This window comes from Megascapheus bottae, chromosome 4 (assembly GCF_031878675.1).
Source record: "Megascapheus bottae isolate mThoBot1 chromosome 4, mThoBot2.hap1, whole genome shotgun sequence".
Lineage (NCBI taxonomy): Eukaryota > Metazoa > Chordata > Mammalia > Rodentia > Geomyidae > Megascapheus > Megascapheus bottae.
In genome coordinates this window covers 5274959-5298669 of record NC_143512.1, presented here as the reverse complement: position 1 = coordinate 5298669, position 23711 = coordinate 5274959, and the positions used below count along the sequence as shown (strand labels likewise).

The following is a 23711-nucleotide window of genomic DNA, read 5'->3' as shown; positions in this document are numbered from 1 at the left end:
ATTGGTTATAGCAATGTGGTATAATAATTACAGATACAAAAAAGTATATAGATTAATATACATCTATGTCATACAAACCCTCAGTCTAATTTTAATTATGTTCCAAACTCTAAGTGCCAATGATTGTATATAGAGATTCCTGTCTTGAATACTTCTTTATTAAAAACATCATTTGAAATATGATGTAAAAATCAATTAATAAATTCTTTAATAAAAAAGTAAAACGGAGAGGAGTTATTTAACCTATTGTGTTTCCATCATGCCAATATTTATTGTTACCATATTTTGACTGGCAATTCTGTTTATTTAAAAATATAAATACTGCTGGATGCTGGTGGCTCATTCCTAACGACTCTAGAAGCTAAGACTGGCAAATTATGGCTCATAGCCAGACCAGGCAAATTTGGGAGAATTTTATCATAATTAACTAGCAAAAAAAAAAAAAGAAAGTGGAGGTATGGCTCAAGCAAAAAAGCCAAAGAAGAGCTCGAAGTTCAAGTCCTAGTGCAATCAGTTAGTAAATAAATAAATAAATATTGAATGGTTATTGACTCGTGGAAAGGACAGGATAGTGGGAATTATTATGTAATGAGAAGAGAGACTCGATTTGGGGTGATAAAAAGTTCTGCAGATAAATTGTGAGTGTTCTAATGAATTAAACATTTTTAATGATTATAATAAAAATTTGATACATACTGTGCCACAGTACCAAAAATTAATTTGAATACTATGCATTGGAGACTAGAACCATTATTCTAACCCTTTTTGTTCCAGAGTTGGAATAACTCTCCCAAGATCATTGGACAAAACCAAATTCTCTTTAACTCACTGAACAGGTTGCCTTGTTTATTGATAAGTAAAGAATGGGCCCATATTTCTACAAGAATGTGAATGTAATTGTTCATTCACGCTGTCAACTGGGTGTTCTCTTCAGGGCCTACTTTGTTCTGGGGTGCTGTCCAAGGTTCTGGAGATGCTGCAGTGGCAAGACACAAGGTCAAGGGTCAGAACATATTCTCTTTGCCAATACTCACCTTGAACAGGCCACGCACATCCTGGTCTTGGTTCTCTAGTGCCCAGAGCCGCCTCCGGGCAGCTTCCTGTAAGGATCCATTCACACATCTCCGAGAGCGGCTCTTTACACTGAAGGAGAGTGTCAGATCTGAACAGAACACAGGGGGAACCATCAGGCAACACAAGCAACACACACAGTGCACACACAATGGTTATTTCTGTTCTGCTGGCACAGATAGGGATATACACTGCTTTCCATGGAGGATCTGTGCAGGTTCTGAATGAATTCTATTTGGCCCTTATCTACAAAAGTATAGTTAGGGGCTGGGAGTGCTTGCTTAGCATGCATGAGGCCCTGGGTTTGATTCCTCACTACCACATACACAGAAAATGCCAGAAGTGGTGCTGTGACTCAAATGGTGGAGCACTAACCTTGAGAAAGCTAAGGATAGTACCCAGGCCCTGAGTTCAAACCCCAGGTCTGGCAAAAGAAAGAAGTATATTTATATGCTATGCAACCAATTCTATGTTCGATGCACTATATACCTACATTTTTCTAATTGAATGCTCCATTCATTGATATAATAATGAGCAAAGGGCAATCACTGATCAAAATAGCTGCTGGGACCGAGTACAAGAGGACATAACGATGAGTGATATTTCAGGGCAAGGTTAATCACGAGGAGGAGCCAAGTTCAAGCATTTGTGCTTAGCAACTTATTAGACCTCTTCTCTTCCTACCACTTTCACAAGGTTATAGAGCCAGAAGACTAAATTTAGATGAGACTTAGCTTGCAGTGTGTAAGAAAACAGATCATCAGAGAGAAAGGAAAAGACAGACAGACAGAAAGAGAAATAGAAGAGAGAGAACAGAGAATGAATTCTCCATTTGAATTTCCCTTTAAATGTCCCCACTGCTCATGTCTGACTGTACCTATTGCCTGTAATCACAGAGCTCAAAGGCTGTTTGGCAAGTGATTCCATAAATACATTCCTTCTAGACAGAGAAAAGTACAATAGGGTCACAAAACAGTGGGTGATAGAGCAAGTTGGAGGTGGAATATGTGTTTGGATGGGGTTGTTAGCACAGATCGTGCTGAGAAGCTTCATTTTATAGGCATTGTCTTTTCAAGCGCATCTCCTTGAGACAACAAATGCCAATCTTGTTAATAATCTGCCAGCAGAATGAACAGAGAAAGCACTGGACCACATAATCACAGAGATCTACGTTCTATCTCCAACTTGCAACGGTCTTTGCAAATTCCTGAAGGTTAGCGATGGCTCTATCATCCAAGCATGGGTCTGCAGGGCAGCCCTGGACTGCTGTCTTTACCAAACCTACCGCCCAGCATGCTACAGCCACCTGACTTTGATGTCAACTATAGGTGGGTGTTTTCTCCACTTGATTCCTCCCTGACCTGTGCTCCAATCTCGCCCAGTCTTGACCCCTCTGGTGACACCCACTCAGCCCCATCAGATAATCCTTTTCTGCAGGTTGGCCTCTAGAAGGAGGAGCAGCTCCAAGATGAAGCTAAGGCAGGAGACACACAGACTCATGTATAAGACTTGGCTCTGCTCCACAGTCACTTTTTAGGGTTAAAAATCACCTCTGTGCTTGACTTTTCCTATGAGTGAAGTGGCTTTGATGAGCCCAACCTACTGCGCTTTAAAGGTTTTGTTGTTTTGTGTTTTGTGTTGTTTTGTTGTTGTTTTTTTTTACTAAATCCCCTATGACTGGCACATGTTTAATGTTCTGTACTATCTCCGGTGAACAAGCAGAAAGCTAGAAGTAGATGAGTAGCTCAAGTAGGAGAGTGGCAACCTTGAGACAAAAGTGCAAGAAAGAGCGTGAGACCCTGGCTTCAAGTCCCAGCGTGCGCACACACACACACACACACACACACTACTTTGTACAAGAACATTTAAAAAAAAATAGGATCAGGGCACTAGCTGTTGCTCTCTGCCCCTTCTCTGGTACTTCAGCAAGTACTGTTCATGACTGAATTCATCTGCTGATAATTATTAACCTTGATAGTAGCTGACTCTGATTCCTTTCCACAAAACTCCCTTTCTCCCGCATTTCAAAACCATATCCAAATTGTCTCTTAGGATCTCCTTGGAATAGTCCCTGCTCACCTCACTGAAAGCCCCTTCCTATGTTCCTGAGGTCATATCTATGAAACACAAAAGATATGTGAACAAACTCCTTCTGAGCTACCATTGAAAACAAGTAGGTGTGGGTGGGAACTTACAATATCCCTGCATTGCCAGATGGGGCAGCGATTCAAGTTCATTAGAGTTGAAGTGTGAAATGCATTATGACAGTATTTTAATCGTTCTGGAAGCCAGTTGTGCAATAATAATCGTACATCTAATTAATGGTGTCTGGAGCTATTCTTCAAAGAAAAAGTTTGGCAGCTAGAACCAAGTCTCTGTCTCACACTGTGACCGTGTCAAAAAACAAAAAACAAACAACAACAAAAAAGCATCATGGAGGGCCGGGAGTTTGGCCTAGTGTAGAGTGCTTGCCTAGCATGCATGAAGACCCGGGTTCAATTCCTCAGTACCACATACATAGAAAAAAAAAGTTGGAAGTGGTGCTGTGGCTCAAGTGGTAGAGCTCTAGCCTTGAGAAAGTCCAAGGACAGTGCTCAGGCCCTGAGTTCAAGCCAGGAGTGGGAAAAAAAAACATCATGGAGGAAAATGCTGAAAGCCAGACAAGTTCAGAGTGAAGTCAGCTTTGTTCACCTAGAGATATTGCTTGTTCATTGTCTTTCAGAAACCAGTAAGACAAAATGCTGACACTGTGCACTCAGAAAACAACAGATGGTACTATAGTTAAACTTTTTTCCTAAGGTGCTCCAAGCTGACAGATGATGAACGGGGAGAGAGGAGGGGGAGGGAGGGAGAGAGAGAAAGCTTTGGATGACAGTAGCTACAAACAAGCCTGGGATTCGAACCCCTTCCTTATTATAAGTGGACTGTGGAGCTGTGATATGATTTCTCTCTCTGACATGGCTTCCCAAGTAAAGACTTGGTGCCTTCACCTGCAGCTGGGTATGTCAAGAGAAGAGGACAGGCAGCAAGTCACTTGGCACAGTTTACCCTCAAAAAATTGTCCCCCAAGCCAGGCACAGTGGATCATGCCTGTAATCCTAGCTATTCAGAAGGCTGAGATCTGAGGATCAAGGTTCAAAGCCAGACTAGGCACAAAAGGACCTGAGTCTCTTATCTCCAATTAACCTCTAGAAAATGGGAAGTGGGACTTGGTTCAAGGGTAGGGCGGTAGCCTTGAGCTGAAGAGCTCAGGGAAGCACCCAAGCCGAGTTCAAGCCTCATGACCCACAAAAAAAAATGTCCCCCAGTTCATTTCATCTTCCATCCCTGGCAAGCCATACAAGGTCTCAAAGTCATTTGGTACATGACAGAAAAGACTCATGATGTTCTCTGGTCAGCTGCCTGTAGCCTATTTGCCTGTATTGATAATCTAGTACTTCCCTGAAGTGATGTTATAACTATCCAAATGGCCCTCCGCAGAATAAAGCTCCCTGCTCTGTCGCAGGCTTGTCCTAGGAGTTTCTAGTAAAAGGTTTACCCCAAGTGTAATGATTGCTACTAGCAATTCTTTTTGGTAACAATTTAGACTTGAACCAGGAGCCTGTGGTTGAGATTGAACACAGGGCACAAACACCCCACTACTTGAACGATGTCCCTGCCTTCTTTGGTATGTATGTATGTATGTATGTATGTATTTATTTATTTATTTATTTTGCCAGGCCTGGGGCTTATACTCTGGTCCTGAGCACTGTCCTTGGGTTTTCTCAAGGCTAATGCTCTACCACTTGGGCCACAGCACAACTTCAGCCTTTTTCTACTTATGTGGTACTAAGGAATCGAACCTAGGGCTTTGTGCATGTTAGGCAAGCACTCTATCACTAGGCCAATCTACCACTAGGCCATGCTCCCAGCCCTGGCATTACTTCATTTTCAAGACAGGATCTTACTCTCTTTGTCCAAGCTGGCTATGAACTTATGATGCTCCTGCATCAAGTAGTGATTACAAGTGTGTGGCACCACACCCACTCACCACCTACTTTCCTTTATTGGTTTCATTAGAGTTTCTTAGAGACGACCTTATAAGAAATATATTAGGCTTTTCTCATATGATTTCACATTTGTTTTTTTTTTCCTGCTCCTGAAAGAATCACATAAACTCCCTTCTGCTTGGCCAATCTCATCTTGCACATTTTCCTTTTTTTATTTATTTAATAATTATTGGTTCAAATCCTACTATATTTCTACGACTTTATTTGGCATGATACAGAATATAGACATGACCTCCATGTACTCATAAAATGATTCCTATATTTAACTTTCCAAACATTTCTGAGCACCAACTGCATATAAACAACTTTTGAAGTATCATATCAAATACATAATTATTTGAATATAATCATTATTATTGAATGTATGATTATTATAAATATATGATAATAAATAAGTATTAATATATAATTATTATATAACTATATATAAATATGAGGCTCCATCACCTTAAATTAGAGATATACTATCTCTAACTCAGAATGTATACATGGGGTTCCTCATATGCAGTAGATTCTGAAAAGCCTTGAGTTCTAGCCTAGGAAGGTTTATGAGTAAAGCAGCCAATATCATAAAGTCATGCTAACAGGCATCTGGGAGCCAAGAGCTGATGGCAACAGCCTAGAATCCTCCCTACTCAGGAGGCTGAGATCTGAGGATCACAGTTTAAAGCCAGACTGAGCAGGAAAATCATTGAGATTCTTATATACAATTAACTACTACTAAAAAGAAAGGCCAGAGATGGAGCTGTGGCTCGAGTGGTAACGTGCTAACCTTGAGCAAAAAAATGCTGTGACAACACCCAGACCCTGAGTTCAAACTCCAGTAATGATATGCACACACACATACACACACACACACACACACACACACACACACACACACTCCACTTAGTGTGGCACCTGGAAAGGTGGATAAAAGGCTGGGGTTCTACAAATGAGAAAGATAGATAGCTACGTATTTCACACAGAAAGTATTAATGAAAATCACATGTAGCTGGGACCTGGATACCTTGAGTCATCTTCTGATGTGGGAAACATCTTTCCTCCTTTTCAGATGAGGCAATGTGCTGGCTTGATGTGGTTGAACACTTGAAAGGGCCTTCTCTGCCTAAAGAAGAAGATGGTGAAATGAGAGACTGCTGGGAAGAGTGAAAACAAGTTATAAGGATAGCCTACACATATTTGTCAAATGATAGTCTTTTCTCCAGGTCTTGAGGAAGAGGGGATGGAAGAACTCTTCATTTTCCCACCATCAACCAAAAATTATTTTGTAGTCCAGTGTTAGCAACGAACTATCATGCATCCTATCTCAATCCTGCAACAGCCCAAGTGTCCCCACTTTTATTAAAAGATCAGATTCCCACCACAGGCCCAGTACCTTCCATGGCTTTCTACACTAAAGGTAGTGGTACCAGTGGACTCTACCACAGTATAAGCCACTTGAATAGCTAATGAGAAACTGGAGTGACAAAAGGACAAATGGGATGATTAGAAAGCTGAAGGAGCAAGCTGTTACAGTTCTGAAATGTGTGACTGTTCCCAAACTGTTCTTCTGTCTGGCCACTAACTACAATCCTCTCTGAAACCTCTCTCTTCCTGGTTCTGAAAAGTTTCTATCTGAAACAACAGAAATGGAGATAAAGATCTGGACACAGGCCCAGGGGGGAAGGGATGGTATTTTGATGACAGAAGATTGAGATCCTAACTACTCAGAAGGCTGAGATCTGAGGTTACCATACAAAGGCGTTCTGGGCAGGAAGGTCTGTGATACTTTTATCTCCAGTTATCCATCAAAAAGCCAAAAGTGGAGCTGTGGCTCTGCCTGCCTTGAGCAAAAAGGCTAAGGGACAGTTCTAAGCCCTAGATTCAAGCCCCAGGAACATAACACACACACACACACACACACACACACACACACACACACATACACACACACACACACACACACACACAGAAGAAGAGGAAGTAGGGAGGAGGAAGGAGGAAAAAGAGAGGAGAGAAAGGAGGAGGAGGAAGAAGAAAGAAGGAAGAAGGAAAGAAGCAGAGAAAGAAGATAGGAAGAAGGAAAAAGAAGGAGGAGGAGGCAGAAAAGAGAATGTAGAACAATGGAAGGGGTGCTATTGATTAAGATACATTGCACTTATAAACTGATTGGTTGAATTGAAACCGCTTTTTAAAATAATTTTATTTTTAGCAAAGAAAGGAAGAAAAGAGAATATAGCTATAAAGCACACAAGGAAATAGATACAAAAGAACCCAGGACGTCAACCAAGATTGCTATTGGATGAAGCCATCCTTTATGCTACCATCAAAAATGCAACAAAGAAATACAAGTCCAACACACTGCTGGGTGCTATGGTCTGTGTCCTTTTGACCATGAAAGGGCTCAAGAACTATACCATGGGGTTAGAATAGTAACAGCTTATGCTGGTTGTAGAAACGATTCCGAATCTTGGCTCGACTACTCTTTATGGGTCACTCATTTAATCCTCTCAGTTTCCCATGGAATAGTGGGTACAGAGCTACCACCTTCTAGACTTGTGTCTCCAGTGACAATCTATGAGTGCAGAGAGCATGGAGGAGTTATGCTCATTACTGGGCATTACTGGCAGACCTTATTCTACACCCAAGCACCATTCCATTCTGTGCTTCCTCTGAGGACTCTTTTATCCCAGTGGGAAAAGTCAGCACCATTTCCAGTGATACACAAGGAGAATAAAACAGATCTCAGCTCAGACAGGAAGAAGGAGAAACCCTTTAACACATGGTTCTTCACCCAGAAAATCTCGTTAGCTCTTCAGTGCTGAAAGCTAAGCAGCTTAGCCAGAAATCTGCCAGTAATGAGCAACAACGGGACAAGATCATTTCACATAAGAGTTCTACTCTCCGTGCCCCCCACACACACACATACCCACAACCAGCAGCAACTGAAGCAAAAAGAAAAAAAGAAGCACTGGATATGAAAATGACCACAAGTCAGATGTTCTCATACCATCTTCGGTCAATGACCTTGGTCAAGACATTTGATCTCTCCGCCTTGGAGATTTTTAATTTCTCCGTTCAGCAGTGAAGGATTGGCACAAATTAGTGCTTCTAAATCCCAACTGCCCAATTTAAATTGCCTAAATAGTTTTATTTTTTTAATACCAATGTATCAGGTATGGTGGCTCATGCTTTTAATTCCAACTCTTCGGGAAATGGAAATTTGGAAGACTGTGGTTATGTGGCTCAAGGCCAACTCTGGCAAAAAGCTTACCAGGCCCAACAACAACAACAAAAGCAAGGTATAGTGGTATGCCCTTGGCATCCCAACTACATGCAAAACATAAAAAGGAGGATCACAGTCCATGCTAACCAGAACAAAACAATACAATAGAAAGCAAAAAGGGGCTAGAGATGTGACTCGAATGATAGACCCTCTGTTCAAACACCAAAATTTAAACTACCAAAGCCTTGGCTTTGTCTCAAGAGATTCTGATTTGGGGGGTCTGTAGCAAGTGCAGCAGCTACTTATTATTGCTGTTGTTGTTGAAATGATTCTAATGTGTCCAGGGTTGAGAACCACAGAAATAAACTGTGCTTCTCAAACTTCATTGTGTGCGTGAATCATGTGGATTATCGATCAAATGTAGATTCTGCCTCCGTACCGAAAGCCAAGGCTCTGCAGTTTTAATGTGTTCCAGGTGAGGCTCAACCACTGGTTCTAGAACTACACCTGCCATGGCTGCTTGCACCCTTCCCTAGGACAAAGTTGAACCACAGGCTAGAGAAATCCCACAACACTCTGTGTTGTCTGTCTGAGATGCTTAATATCACTTAGAACTCCGAGTGTTTAACCATAACCCAGATGTTTGGCCTTTCATGAAAACGAGCCGATATGCAGCACACAGCCCTTATTCTCATGCAGCCATCTGTGTGACTCTCCCTGGGGGCCACCATGGATCCCAGGCACCTAGTCCCCCCCTTGACTCATGGCCCCAGAAGTCTAAGATTGCGTCCCTGTTACACAACAACGTAAGAAGAGATGGTGGCTTGCCAACAGCAATCCCAACAGTGACCTCAGTGTGGAGAAGAGGGTGGGAAGGATTTGTGGGAACCAGGTGTTCATGGCTCACACCTGTGATCCTAGCGACTCAGGAGGCTGAAATCTAAGGCGGTTCAAAGCCAGCCGACGCAGGAAGTCTGTGATACTCTTATCACAGCTGGAAATGGAGTTGTGGCTCATAGTGGTAAAGCACTAGCCTTGAACACAATAGCACAAACAGTAACCAGGCCCTAAGGTCAAGCCCAGGATAGGTACAGAAAGAACAGAAAGAAGAAGGAAGGAAGGAAGGGAGGAAGGAAGGAAGGAAGGAAGGAAGGAAGGAAGGAAGGAAGGAAGGGAGGGAGGGAGGGAGGGAGGGAGGGAGGGAGGGAGGGAGGAAGGAAGGAAGGAAGGAAGGAAGGAAGGAAGGAAGGAAGGAAGGAAGGAAAGAAGGAGAGGCAAGCAGGGAGGGAGGCCAGCAGGCAGGCAAGAAAGCAGGAAGGCAGGAAGGCAGGGAAGAATCATTCGAGAAAATGAATGATAGAGGATTTAAAGAGGTCATTTAGCTCCATTCCTAAAATTACTGTTGAGATACTAAGGCCCAGATAAGAGTGGTGATTTTTTTTTGGGGGGGGGAGGCAGGGGTGTTCATGAGGCTTGAACTCTGGACCTGGATGCTGTCCCTGAGCTCTTCAGCTCAAGGCTACCACTCTACCACTTTGAGCCACAGCACCACTCCCAGTTTTCTGATGGTTAATTGGAGATAAGAGTCTCATGGACTTTGGCGCCCAGGCTGGCTTTGAACCATGATCCTCAGATCTCAGCCTCCTGAGTAGTAGGATTACTAGGTGTGAGCCACTTGCTCCTGGCGGAGAGTGGTGATTTTATCAAGGTCACGCAAGTTAGCAAAACTCAGAGGTCATCCACATCACTGGGTACAGACCTTGCTATTTCTGCTATAGTAACAGACTTAGAACTAGAAGGTCTAAAGTCTCTGATCAGTAAAACATCTCACACATGGAAATTTCTAGCAATAAAAAATCACTCCCTTCTCTCTTAACTTCTATGTTCCTACTCACCTACTCACCCCCTCCCCGCAAATTAAGCACTGAAGATTTCCCTGAATGCTTTTTTTTGACACCCACGTTGTTTTTTTTTCTTTTTTGATCTAACAAGCGTATCATCAGCAGTTTTTATGATGTAAGCCCACATTGTCCATGCTGGAACAAATATCAAATGAGAGCTACAGCTACATCTATCTAAGCTGTATAATGATATTGCTTGTTTAAGAATCCTCAGAACAAATCTTTGTGATAATTGTAGATTTGAGCACAAATGCAGTGAATTCATGAAAGTGATTCACTTTGGTAAGAATCAGATTGAAAAGAGCTATCTAGGGGACCCTAAGTGCCTCTGTAATGGTTTATTTCTTTAAAAAGGAAAGAGCTGGGTCCTAGTGGCTCATGCCTGTAATCCTACGTATTCAGGAGGCTGAGTTCCAAAGAATTATGGTTCAAAGCCAGCGTAGACAGAAAAAGACTACAAAAATTTTATCTCCAGCTAATCAGCAAAAAGTCATACTGGAGGCATCGTTCAAGTAATAGAGAACCCGCCACTCAGGAGCTGAGTACCAGCAAAATAACAATAACAATCCATCCCTTACTGTTGTCAGCAGTTGTTTCCCTGATCTCTTACTATCATACTAACGATTCACACTTATCCAGAAGGCAGAACAGAAAGTTAAAAACACTGGTGGATCATTTCAGACAAATCTCTCTCTCCCACCAAAAAAAAAAAGTCTGCCACCATTTATTCATAAAGAAGCTAAGGGAGAAGGGCTAGACACTTCTAGATGAGGTAACAGTGACGTGACAATTCTCTGGGATCTATACTTGCTTCACAGTTTATTACACACTGGCAAAAATGAAGCGCGTACAAAAGTGTCAGAGGGGTTGGCCAGAGACCAAGCACCACCTTTTCACCAGGTGCACGTGGGAGATATCTGAGAGCAAATGAGAAACCCTAAGAACACCAGATGCCACAGGCAGGGTCCACCCAAGAACATGCAGCTCACCGGACAGTCCACGCCAACATTCATTACTGCATCACACTGTGATACAGCAGCCAATCAGCTGTCCAGAGCTCTGGGCTATCAGGAGATCTCTTCTTTCCTGCCTCCCTTATCCTGACCACACAGTTTGGTCTTCACTGCTAACTCCCATCTCACAGACAAAATAGCAGAAACAGCCAGAAAAGCACGAGCACAGATGGCTGCTCCAGCTGTGACAGGAAGCAGGAAGTAGGGATGTGGGAGGGACCAATATCCACCAACAATAAAACAGTCCAGACTCTCTGGCAAGTCCCTGGGCTGAATTACCCAATGCATCCTCATCAACGTCCTGTATGACGGACATTAGCATAGATCCACAGACAGGAATGGAGGTTCTGGACACATAAAAGACGTATGCTTAAGATCAAACTGTTAAGTGGCTTTGTATCATTTCTCTAGAATATCTAGGAGAAGCTAGAATAGAAGTGTATATCAACTGGCCTCAGACCTAGGGTGTGATAATGACCTCACCCCCCCCAACACCTCCCTCCAGGAAATGCCCGGACGTGTGAGGAGAAAGATATGGGGAGGGGCATGAACAACTTCAACAGAAAAAAAAAAAAAAAACCAGTAGGCTGACTCTTGGTGAAGTTCAAGGGACCGACCTAGTTACCACTAGCAAAACACAGATGATAAAATATAGTAATCAGATGAGAGTGCCTTAGAATTCTGATACCGTCTTCAGTGCAGGTTCCTTTGTTTCACATTACAGAACTCTGCTCTACAGGAAGCTTTTGTCAGAGACAGAGCTATACCAGCCCTACCTGGTATCCCGAGGAAGCTGCAGGTGGAGTGAAGCCACAGAAACACAGCTCCTGAAAAATCCCTCCACCAACCCTACACTACATAGATGAACAAATGAAGCCTCGAGAGAGAAGCTGATCTGTTAGACTCATAAAAATGTAACTCAAAACCGGATCGTTATGTTTCCTAATGGTGTTTATGTTTCCTAATGGTGTCTCATGCTTTTTTATATGCTTCACGTGTAGACTTCACATCCCAGCACCACGTCCTGAGGAATGCCTATTTCCCACAATTGGCAAATGAGAAAACTGAAAGACAGGCATTAATTACTCCATTAATTACCTAGACACTTTAGTCTCAGAACCGTTGGCTCTTGATGATACCTGTCTAATGGAAACTGGCTGAGTCAATGCCTTCTAGACCAGTGCCCCTCCCCCGCCCCCTGGATTCAACCCTAGGATTTAAGGGGAGGGTTTGAAAATTGATCAATCCCTATGCTGTAGGCAAAGGCTATATGGTCTGCTATGCCAGTGATATGGTTTGGGGTTAGCTTCTAGATTTAGGTCCAGGTTGGCCTGTGCCTAGGAAGGCCTCCCTCCTATCCATGCCAAGATGGCTCAGCCAAGACTTTAAGGACCTGGAGTACCTTCTAAGAGCCCGGGTCACAGGACCACAGGAGAGTTATCTGTCTACAAGGGAAAGCCCCTAGTTGGGCGCTTTTTTCTCCCCTGAGCTCTGGCAAACTAGGGCTGTGCTCCAGGAAGACTAGAGCGAGGAATGAGTTCTTGGAGTAAAATTCCTCTGTTTTCTGAGTGAGACTTCCCCAATCCACACTCTTCCCCAAAGCCACTATACATCCTGACAATGGCCTGTAAGCTCTTGAATTCAGTATTGGGTTCTGCCCTGGAAAGAAGCAGAGAGCTTGCCTCAGGGTGGCCAGCCATGTCCATTTACTTGGGACTCTCCAAACTTTAGCACTGACAGTGAGTCCCAGAAAACCCCTCAAAGCCCAGCAAACATGGATGGCTGGTCACTGTGTCTGGATCTGGTCCCAGATGACTTGATTGCATCTGAAAGCTACAATTCCCTATGACCTCAATTTGGTGTGCCTCAAACCACCAGTGTAACAGGTAGGAGGCAGGAAACAGCCTGTTTTTCTTCAGAGGCAACAACCCAGACAAAAATAGAGTTGAATGACTGAAGCCAAATTTATGACCCCCCCATAGGCCACAGAGGAACTCACTGCCGGAAACTTCTTCCTGCCCTGGAGAATCTTGGGAAGAAAGGAAGGAAGGGCTTAGTCACACCCTAGGAGTGGCTGCCCAGAACAGCAGCTTGCTCCCCCTCTACAAAGAAAGCCCAAAGCCCCTAGCTCCAGGAAAAGCAGCCCCTCCAGCTTCCATTCCTTTAGTTTTACAAAGCCAGAATGGCAGATGCAAAAGTAGGAAGGGAAATGAGGTAGCCAGAAAGAATAACCACCTTCCAAACTTAAGAAGGTCCTCTACCTCAAACCAGCAACAGTGAGACATGCCTTTCTTGAACCAGTCACCAGCCAGGGCAGTCCTTCTACTTCCCATCAGGAAACTCACCTTGGCCCCAGGATGGACTCCGCTCCCCGGGGATACAGAAGCAGCCACCCATGTGTGCACCATCCTTCCCAGGCCAGGGCCCCTGGGAACACCAGCTAGAAGAGAGTGGGGAGTCTCCCAGCAGTGTCCCTCCTCCCGCCTCCTCCCTGGCACGCGAGAGAGACCAAGGCCACTCAAAGCACAATGCAGTCTTTGATATCCCAGCTGCAGTGAGGAGGCCCGGGAGGATGGGAGGGGCCTCTGGGCCTCAGCAGGCCTGACACTCCTTTCCCTGTCAGCCTCTGGCCTGGGAGCTGCTCCTCCCTGCCTCCCTGCAGTTTGCTTCGTGCCTATCAGGCTGTGGCACATTCCTCAAATTCTAGAATCCAGATACACACAGTTTGGTTCTTGTGCAAGCTGCCAGAGCAGAGGAGGGCAGAGGAGAGCATCCTTCAGAATCAGGTCTGTTTTCTTACTGGCTCCCTGACTGCCTTGGCCCACACAGACTCCCCTGCCAGCACTTGGAAAGGGATCCCATCCAGCCTCTCTTGGCAAAAGCCTTCTTGACTATCTGATGAAGCTGCTGGAGTTGTGGGCACAAAAATCTCACTGCACCAGTGAACCATTCCTCGCGGGCTGAGTTTTGTTCGACAGGCTACCACCCAGCTGCTGACTCCCCAAGTTCAAGTGTGAAGGAATCCAGAAAAATCACCACCTATGGCCTAGCAACTTATAAATGAGAAGCTGGAGATGCCAACACATTCAACTCTAGAGTGAATGAAATATTAGCTGTGCCAGTTCCAGATGCATTTCTTTGCCTATCTCAGGGAGCCAGCAAAGCAGAATGAATACAGGGGACAAGTGTGGACATATTTCAGATCATTTCCCAGAAGATCTCTCAGAAGAGATGAAGAAGACAGGACTGAATGTGTTGCAGGCTACAAAGCCATAGCTAGTCTAACAAGCTCAGGGACTCCTGACCACCTGGTGTTTCCTTCATGTTCAAAGCCAAGGTCCCAGTGAATGATCCAAGGAAAAGAGACCCTGTGGCTGGAGAGGAGGTGGAAACTAGAAGGCCATGTGCTCTTCAAGGAGGTCATAGGCCTGCTCAGATTTAGATGCTAGCTGCAAAACCAGGAAGCAAACAGAAGAGGATGAGCTCAGAGTCAGCTTGCTGCTGTGGCAGAAGCGATAGAGTCCTTTGCTAACTCCCTCCCCACCATTTAGGAATGAGACTAGGCTAGTTGATCCCATGTCCAGAAACATCACCTTTCTGACTCCAGGACACACAGAGGAGGGCCAGGGAATGAAGGACTGGGGAACAGAGGCCAGAGGGAACAGGGGCTCAGGGAGAATGTAGTCTCTTACCATGCTTGCCTAAGCAGAGCATTTTCTCAATGGGCACACCTATTTAAGTCTTCATTTCCCACAATATGCCTGTCCCATGCCACCCTTTCAAAAACCCATTATGAATTAAAGTGAACCTTAAGCCAGGTGATGTTAGATCACACCTGTAATCCTACCTCCTTAAGAGGCTGAAATCTGAGGATCATAGTTCAAAGCCAGGCTTAGCAGGAAAATCTGTGAGACTATTTCTGGTAAAAAAAAAAAAAAAAAACCTACCAAAAATCCAGAAATGGAGGTATAGCTCAAGTAATAAAGAGATGGTCTTGAGCAAAAAAGAAGCCCAGCGACAGTGCCCAGGCCCTGAGTTCAAGAAACAGGATTGGCACACACACACACACACACACACACACACACACACACACACGATTAACATCTTAGGCCTAAAATGATAAGTGTTCCTTTAAAAGATGTCACACAGAGACTCAGAACCACATGAGAATCAGAAGAGTCTCATGAGAGTGAAGATGAGACTTGTCCAACTTGCCTGTGCAGTTTTTCCTTGTCTGCACATCACTTTGTGTATTTGTATGTGCCCGAATGCACCAGTATTGGTCTTAGAGCCATGGGTTCTCACGTGGCCTTTTCAGTAAGGGCTGCTGCTCTGCTGGGTGAGTCATGCCTTCGGATCTGGCTTTTTACTGGTTGACTGGAGATCAGTGTCTCCTGGATTTGTCTGCCTGGGCTGGCTCCCCAACACAGCTCTCAGATCTCAGCCTCTCCAGTAGCTAGGATTACAGGCATGAGCTTTGGTGTCTAGCTGCACACCACTCTGACGTAGGGATAGTAACCATAAATGATTAAGACCAACTATTAGAAGGATTCCCAGACCAACTGTCAGAGATGCCACCCTGCAGCAGTTAGTTGAGCTGCATACATGTTAGCAAGTTTGAAACAAAACAGTTCATTCTTAGAGAAGTCACAGCTTCCCTTGAGATGCAAGAAACCAAGACTGCTTTGCTCATGAATGGGTCAGATGGTATATCAGAATAAAGAAATTCCTAGAGACGGGTACAGTGGCTCACACCTGTAATCCTAGTTACTCAGGAGGCTGAGATCTGAGGATCATGGGTCAAAGCCAGTCTGGGCACTACAGAATGTGAGACTCTCATCTCCAATTAACCACTAGAAAGCTGCAAGTGGACCTGTGGCTCTAGAGGTAGGGTGGTAGCCTTGAGCAGAACAGCTCAGGAACAGCACCCAGGCCCAGAATTCAAGTCCCATGACCAAACAAAAAAAAATAGACAAAATAAAGAGAGTCATATTGTTACAGTATCTCACTTTGTTACCTGATATATGGGATTTATTTGTATATGGTTATTTGAAATTGGATAGGGAACGGGGGAAAACAAGAGGAGGGGTGAGGGTGGGGGGGAGGGAAATGGGGACCAAGACATATGAAAGGGTATCAATGTATGTGAATTAATGCACCATCTATCTGGCAAATATCATGTAACCCTTCTATTAATTACAATAAAAATATATGATAAAATAAAAATAAAGAGAGAATCCCTGACAGAAGGAGCAGCAGGAGAAAAGCCTGGTGACTTGACATCCGGACTTATCATGGAAACCAGAAATCTAGATCTTCACACTTAATTTCCCAACTTTTAAATGTTCTAAATTATGTTAGAAAACGCACTCTTCCAGAGCTCTGAGTGGTCTGTACAGGAAAGAAAAGGACAGGAATATGCAAATCAAATCCATCCTAAATCAGATGTGAAATTAATTCTTTTCTTGAAATTATTGCGATCTAGTTGAGACAATAGTAACTTGAGTTCTATGGTTGCAGGAAAGAACTGAAAAATCCTGATTGGTTGAACTGCATCCTCTCTCCAAAAAGTGTGTGTGTGTGTGTGTGTGTGTGTGTGTGTGTGTGTGTGTGTGTGTGAGAGAGAGAGAGAGAGAGAGAGAGAGAGAGAGAGATGGAATAAGGACTAGGTAATAGTATGTATTCAAGTCATAATTGGCCTTAAATTCTCAATCTTCCTGCCTCAGTGTCCCAAATGCTAGGATTACAGCGTCATGCTATACATCTGAAGTCTCAAGCCCCAGGTACCTGAAAAATGTGACTTCATTTGGAAGTAAGTTTATTGATTAAGATGAAGTCAAACTGGACTAGAGGTCATATCTGTTATGACACTGGGAAAGACAATCCTGGGATTTGAACTCGGGCTCTCATCTTTACTAGTCTCACGTTGTACTGCTGAGACACATCTCCAATACAGTAGTATCCTATCATTTAAAATAAATAAAGCCAGATATTGGAGGCTCACACACAGCTCCTGGAGAGACAGATATGAGGATCACAGTTCAAAGCCAACTCAGACAAACAAATCTGAGAAACTCTTATCTCCAATTAACCAGCAACTAAATAAATAAATTCAGCCAGAGATGGAGGAGTGGCTCAAGTGGTAAAATGCCAGTCTTGTGTGAAAAAGCTGAGTGACAGCCCAAGGCCCCAAACTCAAGCCTTGGAACTCACACAAAAAATGAAGAGGGAGTGGTTTACAAATTGAGGATGAGATGATAATGACGAGGTCCCTCGGGGCTAGGCTAAGGGTCAGGACCAATGTCCTTGAGAGAGAAGTGGAGTCACAGCCCAACCAAGGGCACAAACGAAGCCATGGGAGGAGGCAGAGAAAGGATGGGGCCTGGGTATGGAAAGCTGGGGAGAGCTTCTTCTTCTTTGGGAGGACACCAAATGGTGGGACGGCCTACAGGCCCCGGGGACCCAGGCTTGGGAGGCTGTCATGGCCTCTGGGGCCAAGGTCACGGTCGCCGGGTCCTGGCCGCGGGGCTGGTGGAGGCAAGGCTGAAGACAAGGAATGGATCCCCATCACCAAACTGGGCTACCTGGTTCAGGACATGAAGATCCAGTCTTTGGAGGAGAACTATCTTTTCTCCCTTCCATCAAGGGGTCTGCGATCGTTAACTTCTTCCTGGGGCTTCCCTCCAGGACGAGGTGTGGAAAACATGCAGGGCAGAAGCAGACCCACGCTGGCCAGCGCTCGAGGCTCAAGGCATTGGATGATACATCGGCCATGTCTGCCTGGTCTGAAGTGCTCCAGGGAGGTTGCCACTGCCATCGAGGGGCCATCATCAAGGCCAAGATCTCCACTGTCCCCATACAGAGAGGCCACTGGGGGAACAAGATTGGCAAGCCTCACCACACTGTCCCATGCAAGGTGACAGGTTGCTGTGGCTCGGGGCTGGTGGTCTCCTCCCTGCCCCCAGAGGCACAGGGAATGTTTCAGCTCCTGTCCCCAAGAGGCTGTGGATGATGGCTGGTATCGAACGACTGCTACCCCTCAGCTAGGGGCTGTACTGCCGCCACCTCGGGCAACTTCACCAAGGCCACCTTTGATGCCATCTCTAAGACCTCCAGTTACCTGACCCCTGACCTCTGAGGAGAAGCCGTCTTCACCAAATCTCCTTACCAGGAATTCACTGACCACCTCGTGAAAACCCACACCAGAGTCTCGGTGCAGAGGACCCAAGCTCCAGCTGTGGCCACAACATAAGATTTTATACAAAAATAATCAAGCAAATCAAGCTTGAATAAAGAAAGAAAGAGAGAAAGAGAGAAAGAGAGAAAGAAAGAAAGAAAGAAAGAAAGAAAGAAAGAAAGAAAGAAAGGAAGGAAGGAAGGAAGGAAGGAAGGAAGGAAGGAAGGAAGGAAGGAAGAAAGAAAGAAAGGAAGGAAGCAAGCAAGCTGGGGAAAGCATTTAAAGGTAGCTGCCTTAATTCTGAGTAGAGTGGTAGCCACCAGAGGTCCTGGTAGCCATAGAAGGCTGGGACAGGATTGAAGGTTTGGCAGGGCCCTTCAGCCATGTGGAGAACTAAAACTGGCTGGGAGAGGGCAGAAGTGACGAGTGTCTTGAGGAGCCTCCTGTGGTTATGCAGACCAGAGAATAGTGTGGCTGGATCTACACCCCTGAGAAGCCATGAGATCTTGGTTACTCAAGAGTAACAGAATGGTGTGGTGCAGGAGCTGGGGTTGGGGGAAAGGCCTGATTAGAAGGATGATGTTGCTGATGCAGTAATGAGGGACTGATCTGTGACACCACAGGAAACAGATCTTTGCTTTCTCCTGTGAGCTCCAAAAGCCCATAGAGTTTCCTGAGTGAGGAGAATATCTTTTGTCCAAGAAGCCACTGGTGTGTGCATATGCATATGTGTGTGTGTGTGTGTGTGTGTGTGTGTGTGTGTGTGTACGCATGCACACTCATGCATGCTAGTACTGGAGCTTTTTTGTTGTTGTCGTTGATCGTGGGACTTGAACTCTGGGCCTGGGCACTGTCCCCGAGTTCTTCAGCTCAAGGTTACCACCTTACCCCTTGAGCCAAGGTGCCACTTCTGGTTTTCTGGTGGTTAATTGGAGATAAGGGTCTCACAGACTTTAGTACCCAGGCTGGCTCTGAACCAGGATCCTCAGATCTCAGCCTCCTGAGTAGCTAGGATTACAGGCATGAGCCACTATACCTCTCCTTGGAGCTTTTTTACACTCAAGGCTGGTGCTCTACCACTTGAGCCACAACTGCCCTACTGACTTTTTGCTAGTTAATCAGAGATATGAGTCTCACAGACTTCCTGCCAGATTGTCTTCAAATCTCAATTCTCAAATCTCAGCCTCCTTTACAGCCAAGAGTACAGTACCAGTCAATGAGCGAAAACTCAGACACCAAGATCGTGCCACAGTCTCAGACTGAAACACCAAGCAAACACACAAACAAAAAGCTACAGTTGATGAGCAATGAAAGCCTCAAGCCTCAAGTTGGGTATTGGTTGCTAAGAGAACCAGCTGTGTAATCGGAGGTTAGAGTCTGTTGTTATTGTTGTTGTTGGTGGTGATGGTGGTGGTGGTGGTGGTGTTTTGCCAGTCCTGGAGCTTGAACTCAAGGCCGGAGCCTTGGGTTTTCTCAAGGCTAGAGCTCTACCACTTGAGCCACAGCACTACTTCCAGCTTTTTCTATGTATGTGGTACTGAGGAATTGAACCTGGGTCTTCATGCATGCTAGACAAGCACTCTACCACTAGACCAAACTCCCGGCCTGAGGTCAGATGTTTTGACCTCCTCTGGAAGGGGAGAGAGGCTGAAAGCTGAACTGATCACCAATGCCCAGTGACTTAATCTACTATGCCTAAGTAATGAAGTTCAAAAGCATTGAGTTAAAGAGCTTCCTGGAAGCCCAACACACAGAATGGCCGGAAGATGGTTTATAGGTTCAACCCTCTTCCCACACACTCTGCCCTCAGTATTTCTTTATCTGGCTGTTCACTTATACCTTTTATAACTCTCTGATTTTTTTAATTGGTTTGATGTCAGTACTAGGGCTTGAACTCAAGGCCTCTTAGCTTTTTGGCTGAAGGCTGGCACTCTACTACTTGAACCACAGCTTTTTGGTTCTTCATTGGAGATAAGAGTCTCAACAGACTTCCCTGCCCAGGCTGGCTTCCAACCACAATCCTCAGATCTCAGCCTCTTGAGTAACTAGGATTACAGGCATGAGCCACTAGCAGCATCTAGTGGGAACCAGCTACAGCCAGCTGCTCAGAAGTCCACGGCCTGAGATGTCTGGCTGGCACCTTCCCCAAGACACCTGCGGGAGACTGAACCCTATCCAACAGCCACTGCACACAGAGCATGTTCACGCTAATCAGATTACAGAGCGTGTGCTTCTCTCATCTGCTGAGAACGGCTTGGTGGGTGGGAGGAGCCCACACACATTCTGGTGACCAGTAGTAAAATAGTCAACTCTATATGGAGGGTGGCATTGTGCGTGAAACTAGAAAAAAGTATTGGGCTTTCCCATTTTATAATCAATGTTTTCTCTGCTTCTGAGTGGGGGAGGATGGAGGCCTGAAACCAGGTTGGCTGAGTGGGTGAGAGGCATCGGGTCTCTGCATCCTAGGTATTATGATGCTGGACAAGGAAAGAGGAACGTCAGTATTCAGAGACATGATGGAGGCAGTAGGAAAAACCAGGAGAGCTTCATGGAGGAAGTGGCCTGGATAAATAGGAATCTGATAGAGTGGAGAAGGTTGAAAGAAAATTCCTGACTGATATAAAGCCATTAGAAACAATGCTAGACTTAGTCCTGGGTAGGGTATGGGAAATAATCTTTCCATTGGAAGAAGGTGTAGGGTTGATTTGGGATGGAGCCAGAGATGGAAAGGTGGCCAGGATGGAAAGCTTTTAAGTCACAATTCATTTGTATTCATAACCCCTCAAATATTATCCATTACTTTCAAATCTATTCCTTGTGGACATTAATACTTCTTGTGGTGGATTCACAAAAAAGCCCACATTTAATCATCTCCATACCTATCTACACATGAGGAATGGAAGAGAAAGTGGTTTGTCCTGCTCTCACAGCAGATGCAAGAGAATCAGGATGGGAACCAGGTACTTTGTCCCTATCTCTCTGCTTCACTGACATCTGTGGAGCAAAACTCAGCTTGTAATGCAAATCGTTGTGTAATCTCGAGATGTCAGCCCAGCTTTCCTCTGCGAGGCTGGGCACTTGCCCCTAACAGAATCAGCTGCAGACCAGATGGAAAGGCAGGCTGATGACCAGGGCAGAGGTCACTAAACTGACTCTGGCCCCAGCCCGAAGAGCCTCTGTTCTTCGGAAATGGTATCAGTCAGTGCTTGGTTCCTTGACCTCACAGCAAGCTGAGGCCAAGGGCCGACAACCAGAAGCCTCACCCAGAAAGGTCAGCATTGTACAAGTACTTCAGTGTTGTTAAGTCTTCTCCTCCTCTCCTCCTCTACACCCACAGGATGAGAAACCAAGGTGGGCCAGGCTGGGTCACGTGATCTGTGTTTCCTTGGAATGTTGGGGGAAACCCATACTGAAACTCCCAAGTCAGAACTCAGCTACCTGTGTCCACACACACTGACACTGCTTAATTCTCATCTGAAAGTGACCTTCCCTAGTGAGAAGCTGTGATAGGAGGCTGTGTGAGTGAGAGAGAGAGAGAGAGAGAGAGAGAGAGAGAGAGAGAGAGAGAGAGAGAGAGAGAGAGAGAGAGAGAGAGAGAGTCTGTGTGTGTGTGTGAGTGTGTGTGTGTATCAAGTTCATGACCTAAGCTGACCCTCCCTACCACTCCCAGGCAGAGGAATTCCTCCTCTGCTCAACTTTTCTTCCAGAGAAACTTGGGTCTCAGGCATCTGCCCCAGCCAGCAAGGCAGGAAGAAGGAGGTGCCAGCCCAGGTCACTGGGTGTAACTCCTGCAGGGAGCTCACACTGCACTCCTCACACCTCCTCCATGGCTCCCACACTTGGAGAAGGCTGAGAGGACACGTGGAGACTGAGACCTGGGAGGAGCTCAAATGCCCAGGGCTGGGAGGCCCTGCTTAGCAGTGAAAACCAAGAAGGTGTCCAGGAGGTGAGGAAGAAGCCCTAACGCATCTTGTTATGTGGCCCGTAAAGGAGCCTGCCCTACAGTGCTCATAATGGTTCTGTTTGTGGAAAGGGTATACCGAGCTGGGCATCAGGGTCTCACAGCTAGTTGAGAAGCTGAAATCACTGATCACAGTTCTAGGACAGCCTGAGCAGACAAGCCCTGGAGATTCCATCTCAGCCAAGGAATCTGGGTATGATGGTGTGTACCTGTCATCTCAGCTACAATAGGAAGCAGAAAATAGGTAGACTACTGTCCAGGCAGGGAGCAAGACGCTCTCTCAGAAATAAGAGACAAGCCAGGCGCAGTGGCTCATGCCTGTAATCCTAGCTACTTAGGAGGCTGAGATCTGAGGATTGTGGTTCAGTGCCTGCCCGGGCACTAAAGAATATAAGACTCTTAACTCCAATTAACCACTAGAAAACTGGAAGTGGGACTGTGCCTCCAGGGGTAGGGTGGTAACCTTGAGCTGAAGTGCTCAAGGACAGAGTTCAAGCCCCATGACCCACAATAAATAAATAAATGGCAAAATAGGACCTGAAAACATGGTTCCAAGGCTGAGAAACTGGAGACTCTGAGTTCAAATATCAGTAGCACAAAAAAAGAAAAATATTTTTTAATAAATTTGCTTGTAATCCTAGCTGTTCCAGAGGCTCAGATCTGAGGATTGTGGTTTAAAGCTGGCCCAGGTAGGAAAGTTTGTGAGATTCTTATCTTCATTAACCACCAAAAAGCCAGAAATGGAGCTATAGCTCAAGTAGTAAAATACTAGTCTTGAACAAAATTGTTCAGAGACAGTACTCAGGCCCCCTGAATTCAAGCCCCATAACGTGCACAAAAATAATAATAAATTTTAAGACTAAGTGCCCTAAATTGTAATCTTGTTTGTAACCCTAGAGTCTGAAATCTTAGGATTTCAGTTCAAAGCCAGCCTACACAGAACAGTTTGTGAGATTCTTATCTCCACTTAAACACACACACGCACACATACACAGCATAAGTGAAACCATGGCTCAAGTGCCAGTGCCTTTTTGTCTTTGAGCATAAAAACTCTTAGGCCCTGAGTTCAAGCTTCAGGACTGGCACATAAAAAATAAAATAAAATTGTTTAAAATATCCTGACCATCAACAGTCATAGGTATGTATGTGTGTGTGTACAGTTTGTATTTTCCCTCCACTGGTGTACAGATGTCTCTGAACTGGTCCAGTAGATCCCCACAGGAAGCAGAGCAGTGGACATCTGGCTCTCATAGCTGGGATGAGAGGAGGGGAAAGAGGGAAAGAGACAGAACTGCTTATGTTATGATCATCTGTGTTAGTGGAAGTGTTTC

The 23711-nt window shown here is 45.1% G+C and overlaps 1 protein-coding gene and 1 pseudogene across 2 annotated transcripts in view; one reads left to right on the top strand and one right to left on the bottom strand.

Annotated features, from left to right (window-relative positions):
• Sh3tc2 (SH3 domain and tetratricopeptide repeats 2) overlaps nt 1–13708 on the bottom strand; it is a 58889-nt gene extending 45181 nt beyond the window's left edge. Inside the window, exons 1-3 of one of the 2 annotated variants that reach the window (XM_090331260.1) lie at nt 13588–13708; nt 6130–6228; nt 1035–1162 (exon numbers count right to left, since the gene is read on the bottom strand). In XM_090331260.1, the coding sequence (XP_090187386.1) occupies nt 1035–1162; nt 6130–6228; nt 13588–13639 (279 nt within the window). In that variant the 5' untranslated portion in view covers nt 13640–13708. Of the gene's footprint in view, nt 1–1034; nt 1163–6129; nt 6229–11218; nt 11288–13587 lie in introns of those variants that run through there. The other variant, XM_090331261.1, reaches the window with a different exon arrangement.
• Nucleotides 13709–17698: 3990 nt separating this feature from the next.
• On the top strand, nt 17699–18494 carry LOC150063904 (small ribosomal subunit protein uS5 pseudogene; annotated as a pseudogene).
• Nucleotides 18495–23711: the final 5217 nt, after the last annotated feature.